At 40.9% G+C, this 16,804-nt stretch overlaps 1 protein-coding gene across 1 annotated transcript in view; it reads right to left on the minus strand.

Moving 5' to 3' along the window:
• Positions 1–2,182: 2,182 nt before the first annotated feature.
• LOC128733851 (uncharacterized) overlaps positions 2,183–16,804 on the minus strand; it is a 112,327-nt gene continuing 97,705 nt past the window's right edge. The window contains exons 5-10 of the mRNA XM_053827683.1: positions 4,171–4,325; positions 3,995–4,092; positions 3,760–3,905; positions 3,566–3,675; positions 2,958–3,502; positions 2,183–2,893 (exon numbers count right to left, since the gene is read on the minus strand). Of these exons, the coding sequence (XP_053683658.1) occupies positions 2,416–2,893; positions 2,958–3,502; positions 3,566–3,675; positions 3,760–3,905; positions 3,995–4,092; positions 4,171–4,325 (1,532 nt within the window). The 3' untranslated portion in view covers positions 2,183–2,415. The remainder of the gene's footprint in view (positions 2,894–2,957; positions 3,503–3,565; positions 3,676–3,759; positions 3,906–3,994; positions 4,093–4,170; positions 4,326–16,804) is intronic.

Consider the following 16,804-nt stretch of genomic DNA (forward strand, 5'->3'; position numbering starts at 1 on the left):
TTCTGCGGGGCCTCAACGTTAACCGTCAGAATGGAATTGAATGACTGGGAAAAATCGATGATAAGATTACAGCTCACCAATCAAAGCAATTTTTATCACGTGTCAAAACAGTAACTCAGAGACTACTTAGTCTATCTAAAAAAGATTTACGTACTTTCTGCGGCCTAGTAACGGGCCACTGCTCAAGTAATGATCACTTAAAACAGCCAGGCAAACTGGAAGATGACTGTTGTCGCTTTTGTAACCACTCGTACAACAAAGTGGGTGAAATAAACCCGTAGCCCACCAGAAGCAAACTGACAATGACAAAGGACAATATTCCTGCCGAATAATTAGCGTCTGGTGATAGCCGAAGGATAGTAGACTGAAACGTCACGTACGACAAGAAAAAGAAAACAAAGTTGTTATAATTTCATCAAAAATAATCAACAAATTTGATTAATAATGATGGCTGTCGTAAGGTCCTTCTTGGTTGGCACCTATCTGGATACGGTTGAAGATTCCAAGGACCACTCCACGGTAGATTCCTGAAGGCTAGCCGTACGAATCTCTTTTGGACACGTTCTAGCACTAAGTTCCGTGTTACGTCGTTCGGTATTCATATTACGGAAGCGTTTGCAAGGATCGGTTCAACCGAGGGAATACTATAACGCCTTCAGGCAATAGAGATCTGTAACATCCATGCCAATTTCGGAGATGAAGCCAAGTTGTTGATTTGCCGATATTTGACATAATGTAGCGCGCATGGAAGGTAAGCTTGGGATCCAGTAGATCCCAAGCATCCAGTAGTACACCATACATGGTGTACTCGGTTCAGAATAGTATCATAATCAAATGCAACATCCTTGAAGAAAATGACGAACAAAAGTGATCCCAAATTGCTGCCTGGCGGGGAACGCCAGACATATTAACAAATGGTGAAGACACGCACTAGTTGTGTTTGACTTGCAGCGTTCTTCCAGTTAGATAGGATGAAAACCACGACACCAATCTGGTCTACGCTCCTATTCGCAACAATTTACGGAGTAGTACTTTATGGTCAATTTTGACGAAAGCCGCCTTCAGATCCGTATAGATGACAATCATCCTACGCTATGCTTTCCATAGCCGTCGATCAAGTTCTAATGAAGTTCAACAAGTTCGTAGTTACGGATCGACCTGGAACGAAACGTTTCCTTTTCACCGAAACGTTTGAGTTCAGCCACTGACGCATAACGTTGCTGAACTTGGAAGCCATGCCATGAACATGCACGCAATTGGAGGATGATGGAGATCTACAGGCAATAGAGAATCCTCAGAAGTGGTAATCACAGCACGGCTGGTCTCAGACACAAAAACTAATTCTAGAGAGCGGCCGTTGTTATTCAGTTGTAGGTTTACTTGATACATGTTCTTCCAGAAGTCCATGCCTTCGACCAATGCTGTATTCGCCGAAGTTAAATACGAGTTATTAGGAAGTGTGCCGTTCTCGTCATGAGGACAGTGTCACCCTGAGAGCTGCTATTGCAGAATTCACAGTCGGTGCTAATGTGTTCTTCAATTAGATCAACTGACCGGCTTTTGTCGGGAGGTAAATATTACTTATCAGGAAACGATGACCCCGAAAGGGGTGTTTCCAGTCTATTACTGTTACATGTGTCAATGCGGGAACAACCATGTAACATCAATCAGCGCACCGCCAAAACTACGCTTGTCGCGGTTAACATTGGATCTGTCACAATGGGAAACATTAAACGCGTTACCGAAAATCTGCAGTGAATTAATTAGCTTGACAATCAACAAAGGTTATGGACTTCAAGGCGGTGTACGATTCAGTTAAATTAAATGAGCTGTTCGAACATGATTTTTCCATAAAACTGATTTGGATAACCGGGATAAACATGACAGGCTACAGTGGGCTGGCGACGTAGAAAGGATGCCGGATCAGCGACCAGCGAAAACTAAAGTCAGCATAGAATCCGACGGAGGCCGACTCCCACTTCGAGGCAGACCCAGTGAAATTCCCCGCAGACCATACGCCCATGCATTGGATGTGAAGTGCGTGTGTTTTGTTTCCCGCATTGCCTTGTGGACAGTTTTCTTCTTTTGTTTCACGAGATCACAACAATAGACACTATCCACACGCACACATTTCCCAAAGTGAACGCAGGATTGTATGTGCGAGTGTGAGTGTCCGGACAAAAAAATCAAATAACCTAATCAATACAAATTATTGCTCGTAACTTTTCCCATTCCATTTTGGATTCGCCAGAAAGTGCACCTACAACAACACTATCATAGAACGAACAACTTTCAAGCCACCATCGAAAAAAAAGAGCCGAAAGCCTCTCACTTTCGGAACCACGACCACCGTCCCCAGTGCCGTGCCGCCCCTTTCGTCGCCGACGGCGATAGCGGGCCACCTGCAGCGGGGGGTCAATGCGACGACGTCATTATGATGACATCCGGTGCCGACTTTCGGATGCCACCGGTCGATGGATCGACGGTTCGATCCACCGCCAGTTTCTGACCGTGATGCAGATGATGATGATGGTGGTGATGGTGATGGGAATGAGGCTGGCTGCTCGGATCGGCACCACCACCACCACCGGTGAGATCTCGTTCCGGTTCGTCGTCAGCGGTGCCAACACCGGTGGACACCGCCATCCCGCCGCTGCCGCTCAGATCCTGCATCTCAAACTTGCTACACTTGGACCGCTCGCCGGTACCGTGATGCAGGTGATGATGATGGTGATGGTGTTTCACTTTCGGCGGTGGAGGCGTCACCGATGGCAGCTGCGCTGGAAGTCCCGCCTGGGAATCCATTTCGTACCCGAACGTCGAGAAGCGGATGCTGCTCGGATTGGGCGATTGGGTTATCTTGTTTTTGAACACCGGTTGAAAGAGAGATTCCCTAAAATGGTCGAAAATGTGTCAGCTTTCAAAACCAGAAGGATGTAAATTCGGTTTTCACTCACCTCGTTTGACAGGCCATGTCGCACATTCCCGAATCCTTGAAGCCGATCGCCGCCCGCAGGGGATCATCGTGGTAGCTGCTTCTCAGAATGTCTTGAATCTCCTGGCTTCGGCCGGGATCATTTTTCATATCTATTCTACTACTACTGCTAAACATGTTCGCTCCACCACCCGCGCCGGCCATATGGCCGCTGGTTCCTCCCCCGCTACCCCCGCTGCCACCGCTTCCTCCGCCAACCAGCGAGGGTGACAACACCTCTCGGTAGTAGCTGTTGGCCGCGTTTTCCAGCACATTGATCGGTTCCTTATCGAAGGCCGGTGGCGGAAATTTGGTGATATCCAAATCGACCGGCTTTTTAGTCGAATGCCGTCCCAGTTCGTTCAGTTTGCTCTCCCTTGACTGTCGTATGTGTTCACGAATGATCTTGTGATCACGCACGATCTTCCGTACGATCTTAATGACGAACGCAATCACCATACTGCCGAAGATGAGTCCGAACACGACCATAATGATTGTCACGTGCTCCGACTGACTTTGGGTTTGTTTCTGGTGGACAAAATCAAACTTAAACACAATACTTAACCTTTTGATCGGATCAAAATGAACTACCTGACACTCGTCCTCGTCCCACCGGAAGCGACAGTTAATACGCCCATTGCACCGCAGATCGGACGAAATGCAGGTCGCGTCCTCGCAATCGTACTCATCATCGTCACAAGCTGTCCGAACAGAAAAACAAGCAAAAATAGAGTTAGATAAGTTTTTCTCTAAACCTAAACCCAAACCATTGCGCGGAAACTCACTTTCACCGGCCGCTTTCTCCCGAAAGGCGGTAAACAGAATCGAGAAGGTGGAATTGATGGCAGCGGCCTCGGCAAAGAACCGAATGTGCAGAACGTTCGACTTTGAGACCACCGAATCGGCAATCGAACCGCAGAAGTTTTTCAATCTGTAAAAAAAAAACAAACACAAACACGGACACGGACACGAACGTGGAAAATAGATAAGTTAATTACTGCCTAACTGCCTGCAACTCACCTGGACGGCAGGTCGGTTCGCTCGGTGAACACATCGACAAAGTTGCTCTCGCAGTCGTTCGGTCGTTCCAGTTTGAACATCAGAAAGGACAGCTGAATCTGGAATCGGAATCGGAATCGAAGTCGGATGGGCAATCAGTGAGAAAGCGGAAAAGCGGTGAAGCCCGTGGTACTAACCTTCCAACCGTCCAGGGCGGTAATCACCCACATGCAGTCCAGCGAGAGTCCGTGCTCGACCACGGTTTGCTGCTTTTCCCGGGGTACGTCCGTTCGGTTTACGAAGCCCTCCATGCCGGAAACCTCGATGCGGCAACCCTCGTCGTCGTAGATGGCTGCGTGGAAGAGTAAAACAAAAAAAAAAAGAGGGAAAAGCTAAAAGAACCAATCGAGCACCATTGGGAAAGTCGGTGTGAAAAAAAAAAACAATTTCACAATCTGTTTGTCGGAAGTCGTGGCGTTATTCTCTCGAAACATTTACCGTTGAAAGCTTCTTCGGATGATGAACTGAACGAAGCTTCTCAATTGCAACCACCCCGGTGAATGTAAAACTCGAGGTGTAAAGCGAGGGTGAAGAAATAAAAAAAAACAACTTTACTTATGCTTTTGATCATTCGGCAGCTTCGCGTGTGCTGCTGACGTTTCCATTATGCAAATGCAATCAAGTAGGCAGCGTGCACAGAACACAGTTTCCTGCGTGAGTTGGTTGCTATGGACACGTGAAAAGCGTCGATGTTTGTAAATGATTTTCAATCGTTTTGTTCCAGTTGGTAAAGTTTGTTTTTTTTTCACGGCCAGTAATCGCGCTTAATTTGATTGGAATCGTTGTTATCCGACACAGAATTGATACTGCCTTCACATAGTGGCACATATTTTGGTCTTTCTGCTCGGTTTCAAAATGGAAAAGTTGATGTTAATTGTACACATGGAAAGGGAACCTTTAAATTCCGGAAAGCTGGGTAAATCCAACAGTAATAGTTAGGCAAATTAAATTAAGAATGATTTAGACTAGCTCAAATTGCATGCCGATAACTTTCGAGTGAGAAAAGAGGAATTTGGCAACGCAAATCTTGCGTAACTTTTCAAAAGGATCTAAGTAACATTGAGAGACTCTAGCGTCCCACTATGCCGATTATTACGGCAGCATAAATGCAATTCCACCACAATTCAACTAAAGTTTCCTTAAGGATTAACTAGCGATTCCAGCAAGCAATTATTTAATATAAAATATAAAACGATTTAATCCACCTATTGGTGAAAGGAACCTTTGTTATACCATCTAATTTGTCATTTGAGATAGAATTCGATACGCCAGGAACATAATTCAACTTTTTGATAACACTATGGTAGTTATCATCAATACATATGCATGTCAATGTAATATACTGATAAATTTGTATAATATTTCAAAGCAATCAAAAAATGTCTTCCTTTTATTTGTAAGTTGTTATTTTGAGTAAATAGCGGGGTCGCATTCTGCCTCTTGGTTTAAGTTAGAATCTGGCCGTTTTCCTGGATGTGTTCGGAACGTTCCCAGGACGTGTCCGGCTGTGGCCAATTTAATCCTGGAAACTTTACATGACGACAAATGAAGTACTTTTGCAATTTTGAGTACTTTAAGATATCACATGTTGTATTTCAGTTCAGTTCAGAAACTGATCCCCGATCCGGAACATTGCCGGACGTGTTCAGATGTAGCCGATGATGTCTTGAACATTTTATACAACTACCAATGGTCTAGTTCTGCAATTTCGAGTACTTGGAGGTGTCGCATGACGGGTTTATGATTATGATTCAAGGTGCTTCTATGTTTCATATATTCCGGACCTTGTTCCGGATATAGCTTCGGAACCGTACATCCGATCCAAATTCTGTTCAATAGAATTCTTCTAGGCCACAAAACTTTCCGTTTGTTAGTTATTGCATTAAAAGATGTGGCTTTTCGGTCTCGGGTTTCTTACGAAAACTTTATTTTATGTTTTCGGCTGACGTTTCGAAGGTCTATGCCTTCATCCTTGGAGCAACTATTGTTACAAAACTTTACAATTATTTAAACAATCTTCGTCATTACACATACAATTACTTACAACGTTAACAAATGTTTTCTTAGTCAAGTGTTTGCGTTTAAACGTGAGAATGTTGATTTTGTTCAACCCTCTATACTGAAAGTATAACAAAATGAACGGAAACAGACTTTTTACAACTAACTATTGTATTAGATAATTTAAAATTCTAACTTACACTATAACCTTCCACGCACATCACAACCAGAACGGATGTAGCGCTTCCAAACGGTTCTGGTTGTGATGTGCGTAGACAGTTATAGTGTAAGTTGGAATTTTAAGTTAGCCAATACAATAGTTAGTTTGTAAAAAATCCGTTTCCGTCCATTTTGTTATGCTCTCAGTATAGAGGGTTAAACAAAATTAACATTTTCATGTTTAAACACTTGACTAAGAAAACATTTATCAACGTTGTAAGTAATTATGTGTAATGATGAAGATTGTTTAAATAATTGTAATGTTTTATAACAATAGTTGCTCCGATGATGAAGGCATAGTTCTTCGAAACGTCAGCTGAACGTAAAGTTTTCGTAAGAAACTCGAGACCGAAAAGCCACATCTTTTAATAAAAATTCAACGGTCTATTATAATTATCTTAAATCAAATAGAATACGAGACGTTATTTTTACTCACGTGCAATCAATCTGCTGTGTACAAAGTTTCGAAATTTCGAATTTCATGAATGTGCGACTGACCTGGTTTAAACCTCAACAGCGGTTGAACCGATTTAATTGATTCTGGTTTCAAAGAGAAGTGCTCACCACCTAATCGATCATTATCAATATATTTTGGATTCTTTGATATTAATTGGATATTTACTATAGATCAAAAACTGTGGATAGAAAATTTGCTTATTTTGTACGGAAAGTGGCATAAAAAGGCCAGCAAATTTTTCTTCTAGATAATTCCAGACTTCCGGACCGAGATCGGACTGTAGCTGGAACGAGGATTAATATAATTGAACCAAAATCAGCCTTTGAAAATTTGCTACGATGAATGGGCCAGAACCCGGACTTTAATTTTTATTCTTATGTCGATCATTAGTGAAAACCTACGCTTAATGCGTATTCGAATGAAAGACCATCTCAGCTTCAAAATTCTGATTTAGTCTAACAAATCAGTCATATATTCGAAATTCGACTGCGAGCAGAGGTTTGATAGAGTCGCAAACCCTGAATATCAAAAGCTGGCTGAAAGTGGGTCAAATAAAATGTCGAAGAAGGTCAGGTTCTAAATAATACGACGATGCTGCGATGTTCGTTGAGTCATTTGGCCTCAAAACAAGTGTTTCCTCAAATTTTTATAACAAATCGAAATAGCTGCTCAGACAAATCGGACTTTGTGTCAGAAAATATCTTCAAATTATGTTCTAAACTAAAGACCAACTTTTATGTTTATTGTTTTGCATAGTTAAATGTTCGAAGCGGATTTATACCCATTCATTACATGTAATCTAACCGGCAAGACGGCTCATCCCACAACCCTTTGACAACCAGCTAAACCAGATAAACCAGCAGACTATTGAATTTTTTTTCGAAAAGATATCTTGCAATTTTTATTTAGCTTGATTCTTTAATTTCAATGTGCGTTAATTAAGTTCGAATCAATTTTAATATTGCACATAGAAATTTTGCATAAAAAGTTAAACTTGAATTAAAAAGGAAAATTGAATTCACTAGGAAATGATAATTCAAGAGTAAACAACCAATTAATCCAAGTAAACACTTTGATAAGTTAAATGAGGGAGATTTTGGGTCTGGAATTTTTCGAAATACACCTGGAAAAACCTGGAAAAGTCACGGAATTTTATTTTCGCTAGATACTCGACACCCTGAATAAACTTTTCCAAAGACACACCACCTGGAAAATTAGGCATTTTTACGCTCTAGAGCACATGATCGCGTTTTTTTCTATTTGGTTCATATCAGTAAAGTTTGCTTAAATAATTTCATCAATGTTTTTCTAATAACTTTTGACTGGTAAGGCCAATTCTAATAAGATTTAGCAGATATGTTCACAGCGTTAAGGCCTCTCGTTTGATACTAAGATAATTGAAATCTGATTAATTATCTGGTTAAAATCGTTATGAATAATTGTAAATTTTATTATGCTGTACACGACTGCTCATAACTTCCAAATTAAACATCCAATCTAAAAACAAATCAATAGTGATCTATGAGCACAGAACAGAAGTGGAAGCCCGAACAATTCGGCGATCAAAACTGGTGACAGCGTCTTTATTGTTTTTATTTTTCTTTAGGAAGGTTTTCGTATAGAAGCGAATAACAGCAATATAAGCAGAACGCTCGCTGCCAATCGCATAGCAGCTTTCACATGCTTTCGTGTGCATTCGTATGCGTTCGTGTGTTTTCGTGGAAAAAAGTGACTCGCCACCGCCAGGTTCGCTAGTATCTGTAGAAAGTAGCATGTACGTGTTTGGATTTCTACTTCCACTTCTGTTCTGTGCTATGAGGCTAAATTAGCTACGAAATGAGACTAATAGCGCATAAATCGGTTTGGCCATCTCTGAGAAACGGTCGACTAATTGACACCTTGAAAAAGTACAGTTTTAAGCATAACTTTTGAACCACTTGATTGTTTTCGATAAAACTCTCCCAAAATATTTGCAGTAGCAAGAGCCTTCATTTGATGCTATAATTGTTGAAATTTTTACATTTTTGCTTATAACTTTTAAACAAAATGTCGGACCGCAAAACCATTCAATAGTGATCTACAAGGTGATAACACCTTTCAAATAAGCGTAATAGCAAACGAATCGGTTCAGCCATCTCCGAGAAACAGACGACTAAAGTCAAGCGTCACACACACACACACACACACACACACACACACACACACACACACACACACACACACACACACACACACACACACACACACACACACACACACACACACACACACACACACACACACACACACACTGCTAATACGCTAAACGCTAAACGCTAATAGTCGAACTGAAAAACCAACATAAGTGTTAGGTACAAGTTTTTTGGACGGTATAATTCAATATGCGGTAGCGCTTTTGCGTGTTTTCCAAAATTAATAAATCATCGCTACTCATCGCGATGAGTCAAAATGCGAGGTATTCGTTTTTGATTGGCATCACTAGCGATCAAATCATTGCATGAAAAGAGTTAGTGGTAATTCGCTTTACGCTCACTCTCATTAAATAATTCTCAGCTAGAAAAGCATTGCCAGAGAATTTGACGTTATGGAATCAGCTTTGAGTGTGTTTCGAACCGAATCGGTACTTTTATCGATGAATAGCCACATTGGCTAAAACAAAATGTTTGGTCGTTACTAAACGACTGCAGAATGACGGAAATAGAATAATTCGAATTAACTGACGGAGAAGTTGTCCATCAAGTACAGATTTTAAAATATCTGGGAGTGGTGACTAACGAAAAATTAAATTGGAGCGCCCCTAGTTATCACATCGAGAAACTAGAGAGCAGCATTTTGATCTGGATGGTTTGTTTATTAAGTAGTGACAATTTCATCAAGATTGAAGGCTACATTCAAAAATTATCGACGACCTCGTTGCGGGATTTTGCAAAAAGTTCACGGTGAGCCACAGTACAGTTCGGTTAATTTGTGTGCGCAAATAAATTTGCCCGAAAGTTGATGATTTGGCAAGGGATCTGTAGTTGTGAAGAGAAGACAAAGGTTCTCGTCACTGGGGAAACAATGAATAGAAAACTTTGCAAGTATAACAAGTCACGCAAGACTCATCTATTTATATAAGAGGCTTATGTCTGTACCGAAAACCAGGTTTCTGATAGTACGTCATAAGAGGCTTATCGGTAACTAAAAACAGGTCCCTGACAGGACGTCATGCTTTCGTAACAATGGCTCGATTGCTCAACTGGTTGACTAAACTGCTCGACTAGACTGGTCGATTAGATTGCTCGATTTGATTGTTCGACTGGACTGTTTAACTGAACTGCTCGACTGAACTGTTCGATTCGACTGCTCGACTCAACTGCTTGATTGGACAGATCGATTTAACTGCTCGAATGGACTACTTGACTTAACTACTCGACTCGATTGCTTGACACATTTTCTTGACTCACTACTCGACTCGACTGCTCGACTTAACTGCACGATTGAACTGCTCGACTTGACTGTTCAATTTGGCTGCTCGATCGGATTGCTTCACTGGACAGCATGATTCATCTGCTCGACTAGACTGCTCGACTCAACTGCTCGACTCGACGCTCGACTTGACTGCTCGATTCAACTGCTCGACTCGACTGCTCGCATGAACTGCTTGACTCAACTGCTTGATTGGAATGACCATTCGAATTGGCTGCTCGACTCAGCTGCTCAACCCCTGACAGCTTGATTCAACAGCTCGACGAGACACTCGACTTAACTACTCAACTTAGCCACTCAACCCGACTGCTCGACTCAACTGCTTGACTTAACTGTTTGATTCGACAGCTCGACTTAACTACTCGATTCAACTGCTCGACTGGTCTACTCGACTTAACTGCTCGACTGGACTGCTCGATTGAACTGCTCGACTCAACCGCTTGACTTCTGTTTGATTCGACAGCTCGACTTAACTGCTCGACTGGACTAGACTACTCGACTCGACTGCTTGACTTGACTGCTCGACTCAGCTGCTCAACTAGACTACTCGACTCAACTGCTCGAATAAACTGTTCGACTGGACTACTCGACTCGACTGCTCGAATGAACTGCTCGACTCAAATGCTCGACTTGACCACTCGATTCAACTGCTCGACTCAACTGCTCGACCGGACTGCTTGACTGAACAGCTTGATTTTACTGCTCGACTAGACTGCTCGATTCGACTGGTCGACTTGACAGTTCGACTCGACTGCTCGATTTAACTGCTCGACTCGATTGCTTGATTCGGCTGCTCGACTCGCCTGCTCAACGCAAAATTTTAAAAAATGACTTCATGATAGGAAACGATCAAGAATTTTCTAAGCAACATTTTACTCTAATCGGACTACATAAATGTTGCAAACAGCCAGATGTTTTTATTCAGTTAAATAAAATCCAATACGACCATAAAAAAAATTGTTTCAGTTTCCGGCTATGACTCTTTTATGTACAATATCTTAGAGCTATATTATGCAATATAAGAACTCAAAGAACTAATACAAAGATTAAACATCTTCGCAAACACTGGCCAATGGAATGTATCCGCAGTTTTCGGAATTCTGAACAGACATTTATATTTTCCGGATCGTAAGATTCGGGCTCAACTAGTTGTTTTATAAAGGTTACAGTTTGTTCAACTAGCTTCCAGAAACAGCAAAACAGGAAAGCAGTTCTCTTAAACAAATTTGTAAGATATTTGAAACGCAAAGTGCCTTGGATTGAAAGGTATGGATTGAAATACACGGAAGTAAAGTCAGATAAAATGGAATCTTTCTGTATTAAACTATTATCGAAAAATATCTTCTCGTAATCTTTCCACCCTATCCGAGAAAAAAACCTGATTTAATCCACCTAGTGGTGAAAGGAACCTTTGTTATACGGTCTTACTTGCTATTTGAGATAGAAATCGACATGTCTTCGGAACATAATTCATCTATTAGTTAACGTTGCATTGTGCGTTGGTTTACAAAAAATTTTGGAAATTGAAAAGGTTACAAAATTTGAACAAAATAGAAGCACTTACAAATTTTGATAGTTCTTTTTCTCATGAAATTGCTGAGTAAGTTGTTACTAATGTGGGTAAGTGCAAGTAAAAGTAAGTTGTAAGTAGAAATGTTATTCTTTAACATATACATTGCGTAGTAAAGGTCTAGTTTATAGGTTTTTGAACTATGCATAATTTCCTGTAATGCCATTCTATTCGATTCGCATCAATAAAGTTTTCTTGAAAAAATTTCATCAAGTTTTATTAACCTTCGGTTACTCACGCTGTTGTATTCTGAACAATATGCGGAGGTTTTTGAATGCCATATTTACCAATCGTTGTTTAACTAACGTATATTCTTCAATAAACTTGTTATGAGCAAAATGGCAGAATTATTCGATGTATTAATACTTTTGTTAGGAAAATAGATCAGCATAAACCGACAGCACAGAAACGAAGCAAGCAGCATGTGAGGTGTATCGCTATTGGCCCCAACTGGAATTTTTTCACGTTACTTCATATGGCAAAATGCCGTCTGTATGTAGCAAAACTATCAGCAAATGTAAAATGTTTAAAATGTATCCGTCAGTTGGTAGTCGAGTAATTCGGGGTTAAAATCAGGGTATTTTTATAATCAAAGTTCTACAGTTCCTAAACAAGCAAACATAGAGGTATACTATTTTCAGCAAAGTTGTGTATTTTTGCTATTTGTATAGCTTTGTAATACATGAAAAAGTCATACAACAATTGCAAAAAGCGCTAAACTAGAAAAACTGATTTTACAAATTCAGAAACAATAAATAAGATTTCTCTGTCTTCGCTGAAGAGATAGAAGGGTACTATCTTTACTAAAATTTCTTGTAATAATATGCTCTAAAACTTTGCAGAACACATCAATGTGTTATATTGAAACTGAAGAAAAATAATTTTTTTATTTAACTTTTAGGGGGATTAATCAAAATTTAAATTCTACCAAATGACAGAGCATTCAATTTCAAGAAACTCTTTCAAAGGTTCGATAAACTTAAAACCAAGTTTTCTAGTCAAAACTCTAGTGCGCACGTTTTCTTTGGTTTTGGCTATTGCGCGCGAGTAACTGTGTTGTAAAAGTTGGCGTGAGCGTTCGAGGATTAATATCTTTTTACCGGTAAAACCAATTGTTATGAAATTTTGCATATATATTCGTAGTGTCAAAATCTCTCGTTTGATATTAAAATAATTGAAATCAGGTAAATTATCTTGGTTAAAATCATTATAAATTATTGTTAATTTTGGTGTGGTGTATACGATTGCTCATAACTTTCAAATTAAACGACCAATCAAAAAACCATTCAATAGTGATCTATCCGGCTACATTACTTGCCAAATAAAACTAATAGCGCATAAATCGGTTTGGCCATCTCTGAGAAACAGGCGATCATTTGAACCTTATTAAAAGTGGTTTTTTAAGGCTAACTTTTAAACTGCTTGTCCGTTTTCAATAAAATTTGGTAAAAAGTTTAGTAATAGCAAGAGCTTTCGTTTGGTAGTAAGATCGTTAAAATTGGTTGCGTAGTTCCGGAGAAACGCGTGTCACGTAGCTTTCACATTATTACTTTTAACTTTTAAACGAAACATCGGACCGCAAAGCAATTCAATAGTGATATACTAGGCAATAATACCTTTCAAACAAAAGTAACAGCGGTCAAATCGGTTCAGCCACCTTCGAGAAACAGGCGATAGAAAATGAGCTGCACACACACATACACACATACACACACACACACACACACACACACACACACACACACACACACACACACACACAGACATTGCTCAATTCGTCGAGCTCTATCGATTGGTATATGTGACTCGGCCCTCCGGGCCACGGATCAACTTCGTGTTTTTCGACCAATTCCTAAACCTTTGTTATATAGTATAACAAAGGTAAAAAGATTGGCCAACGTAACTTTTTTCGCTTTTTGCGCGAAGGATACGTCCCGGGTAAATCAAAACCGCGTAAAAATAGTCGCGTAAAAAGCGACTTCAGTGTATTTCATTTCTTCGCTTAGCAAAATAGTTTTTTAACCAGGATCTTTCCTTAATCAACCGAAACCCCTTTCCCGGAAATTAAGCAAAAGGTGATGCTATCTACCGGCTGCAGTTTCTTAGGAGTCCAAAACCCAATGAGATTATTTTTTTTGTAAGGCGCTAGTTCTGCTAATTGGCCTGAAGATTATTGAGGAATCACAGCGGGTGAACAGTACCGCAGGCTTTTTGTGATCTGCACCAGCATTTTATTGGCGGTTGAGTCTTGAAAACAACCTTCCACATTTTTTTCTCTGTTGGGTACATTCTCACAGTACTTATCCCCATCAAACCAACGACACTCAAATATCGCAGCCGTGCTGGCCGATCATGTGTAGACCATATCACAATGCTCCGCGCCTCGTTGGACCAGATCAACGAGTTCCAGGACTCTCTTCGGCTGGCGTTCGTTGACTCCGAAAAGGCGTTCGACTGACTCAACCACGAAAACATCTGGAGCGCACTTAGGCGTAGAGGAGTTCCAGATAAGCTAGTCCTTCTCATCGAGGCTCAGCAAGAGGCGTTCTCGTGCAAGGTTTTGCACCCTATAAGGATTACTGCTGGCGTGAGACAAGGCTGCATTTTATCACCGCTTCTGATTCTCATCGTTATGGATGAGATATTAGCTGGAACAATTGACAGTAGACCAAATCGAGGATTGCCTTAACATCCTCTAATGATGGAGCTGCTAGTTGATCTCGACCTAGTCGACGACATTGTCTTGCTTGCATAATGCCGAAACGATATGCAGAGCAATTTCGATGACCTCTCCAAGTGCTCCCAAGCAGCCGGTCTTACAGTCAATGTAGGAAAAACTAAGTCTATGGTATTGAAGACTGATAATCCCACCAACTTCACACTAGCGGGACAACAAGTTGAGCAATCCTGAAACATTTTGAATCCAGGTCACTTTTCGTACTTTCCATCGAATGTCGGTAGTGGTGCCCTTCACGATTGTTGCTACATTACACTACATTACCCATAAACACTTTGCATGAGACGCTGTGCACTTTTGTATGAATAAATTGTCACTATTTGTAGCCTCTTCAATGAAACACATGTTTTCTCGGTCCACTCGGGTTTCACTTTTCTTTTTCGAAATGGCGTAGTTCCGGTTCACATGGATCAAAATGTCGCTGGCACGAATCATTATGGATAATAACGGACTGTATTTCGTATTAACCAAATGTAACCTCTGTGAAAAGGAAAGCACCCATACTCTTCTTATAACATTTGTATTACATTAAACTTTATTGAGAATATATCGTTATGGCTTGATATCTAAAACAAGAATGATGGTAAAATTAAATTCTACGCTCTACTATTGCGCTCTTCGCACTCAATTGGACTGCACAGTTACAAAGTGCAACCTTCAAAACTGTGATGAAAAGTGTGCTACTGATAATATCGCTAGTAGTCTTATATCGATAACTAGCTGACCCGACAAACTTCGTATCGCCACAAATTAACCTGTGTTGTACATAAATCATGAATCTCGGATGATCTTTGTCACAATCTCGAGTTTTGCAAGCCCCCCAGTGGGCGGCGCTTCCGACGGCGGGTCACCGGCAACACTCGCGACCGTCTCGTCCTGAATGATCTAGTGTTACTATAGATAGTTTTTGTGGTCTTGTATTGACTAATGTTTTATGGAAGAGTCTCGAATTTCTCGAGTTCGATTAGTTTTTGAGTTTCGCAAAAATTTCTGTTTTATTTGTATGAGAGTCCATATCCCCCTACCACAGGGGTGAGAGGTCTCTAACTATTGTAAAATAAATTCAAGACTCCAAAATCTCCCACATGCCAAATTTGGTTCCATTTGATTGATTAGTTCTCGAGATAAGAGGAAATTTGTTTTTCATTTGTATAGGAGCCCCCCCCCCTCTTAAAGTGGGGAAATCCAGAGAAAATATACCATAGAAAATATTCTTGCCTACAAAAACACCCACATGTTAAATTTGGTTCCATTTGCTTGATTAGTTCTCGAATTATGAGGAAATTTGTATTTCATTTGTGTAGAAGCACCCCCTCTTAAAATTGGGAGGGGTCCTAATTCACCATAGAAAATATTTTTGCCTCCAGAAACCTCCACATGCCAAATTTGGTTCTATTTGCTTGATTAGTTCTCGAGTTATGAGGAAATTTGAATTTCATTTGTATAGGAGCCCCCCCTCCTAAAGTGGGTAGGGGTCCCAATTCATCATAGAAAAAAATTTTGTCTCCAAAAACACCCACATGCCAAATTTGGTTCCATTTGCTTGATTAGTTCTCGAGTTATGAGGAAATTTGTATGGAAGCCCCCCCTTTTAAAGAGGAGAGGAGTTATAATTCCCCTTATATAGAGGGGAGGGGTCTCAATTTACCATAGAATAAATTCTTGTCCCCGAAAACACCCACATGCCAAATTTTGTTATATTTGCTTGATTAGTTCTCGAGTTATGCAGAAATTTGTGTTTCATTTGTATGGGAGCCCCCCCTCTTAGTGGGGGGAGGGGTTTCTAACCATCACTAAAACCTTTCCTGGCCCCAAAAAACCTCTACATGCATATTTTTATGCCGATTGGTTCAGTAGTTTTCGATTCTATAAGGAACATACGGACAGACAGACAGACAGACAGACAGACAGACAGACAGACAGACAGACAGACAGACAGGCAGACAGGCAGACAGGCAGACAGGCAGACAGGCAGACAGGCAGACAGGCAGACAGGCAGACAGGCAGACAGGCAGACAGGCAGACAGGCAGACAGACAGACAGACAGACAGACAGACAGACAGACAGACAGACAGACAGACAGACAGACAGACAGACAGACAGACAGACAGACAGACAGACAGACAGACAGACAGACAGACAGACAGACAGACAGACAGACAGACAGACAGACAGACAGACAGACAGACAGACAGACAGACAGACAGACAGACAGACAGACAGACAGACAGACAGACAGACAGACAGACAGACAGACAGACAGACAGACAGACAGACAGACAGACAGACAGACAGACAGACAGACAGACAGACAGACAGACA

This window comes from Sabethes cyaneus, chromosome 1 (assembly GCF_943734655.1).
Source record: "Sabethes cyaneus chromosome 1, idSabCyanKW18_F2, whole genome shotgun sequence".
Classification (NCBI taxonomy): Eukaryota; Metazoa; Arthropoda; class Insecta; order Diptera; family Culicidae; genus Sabethes; species Sabethes cyaneus.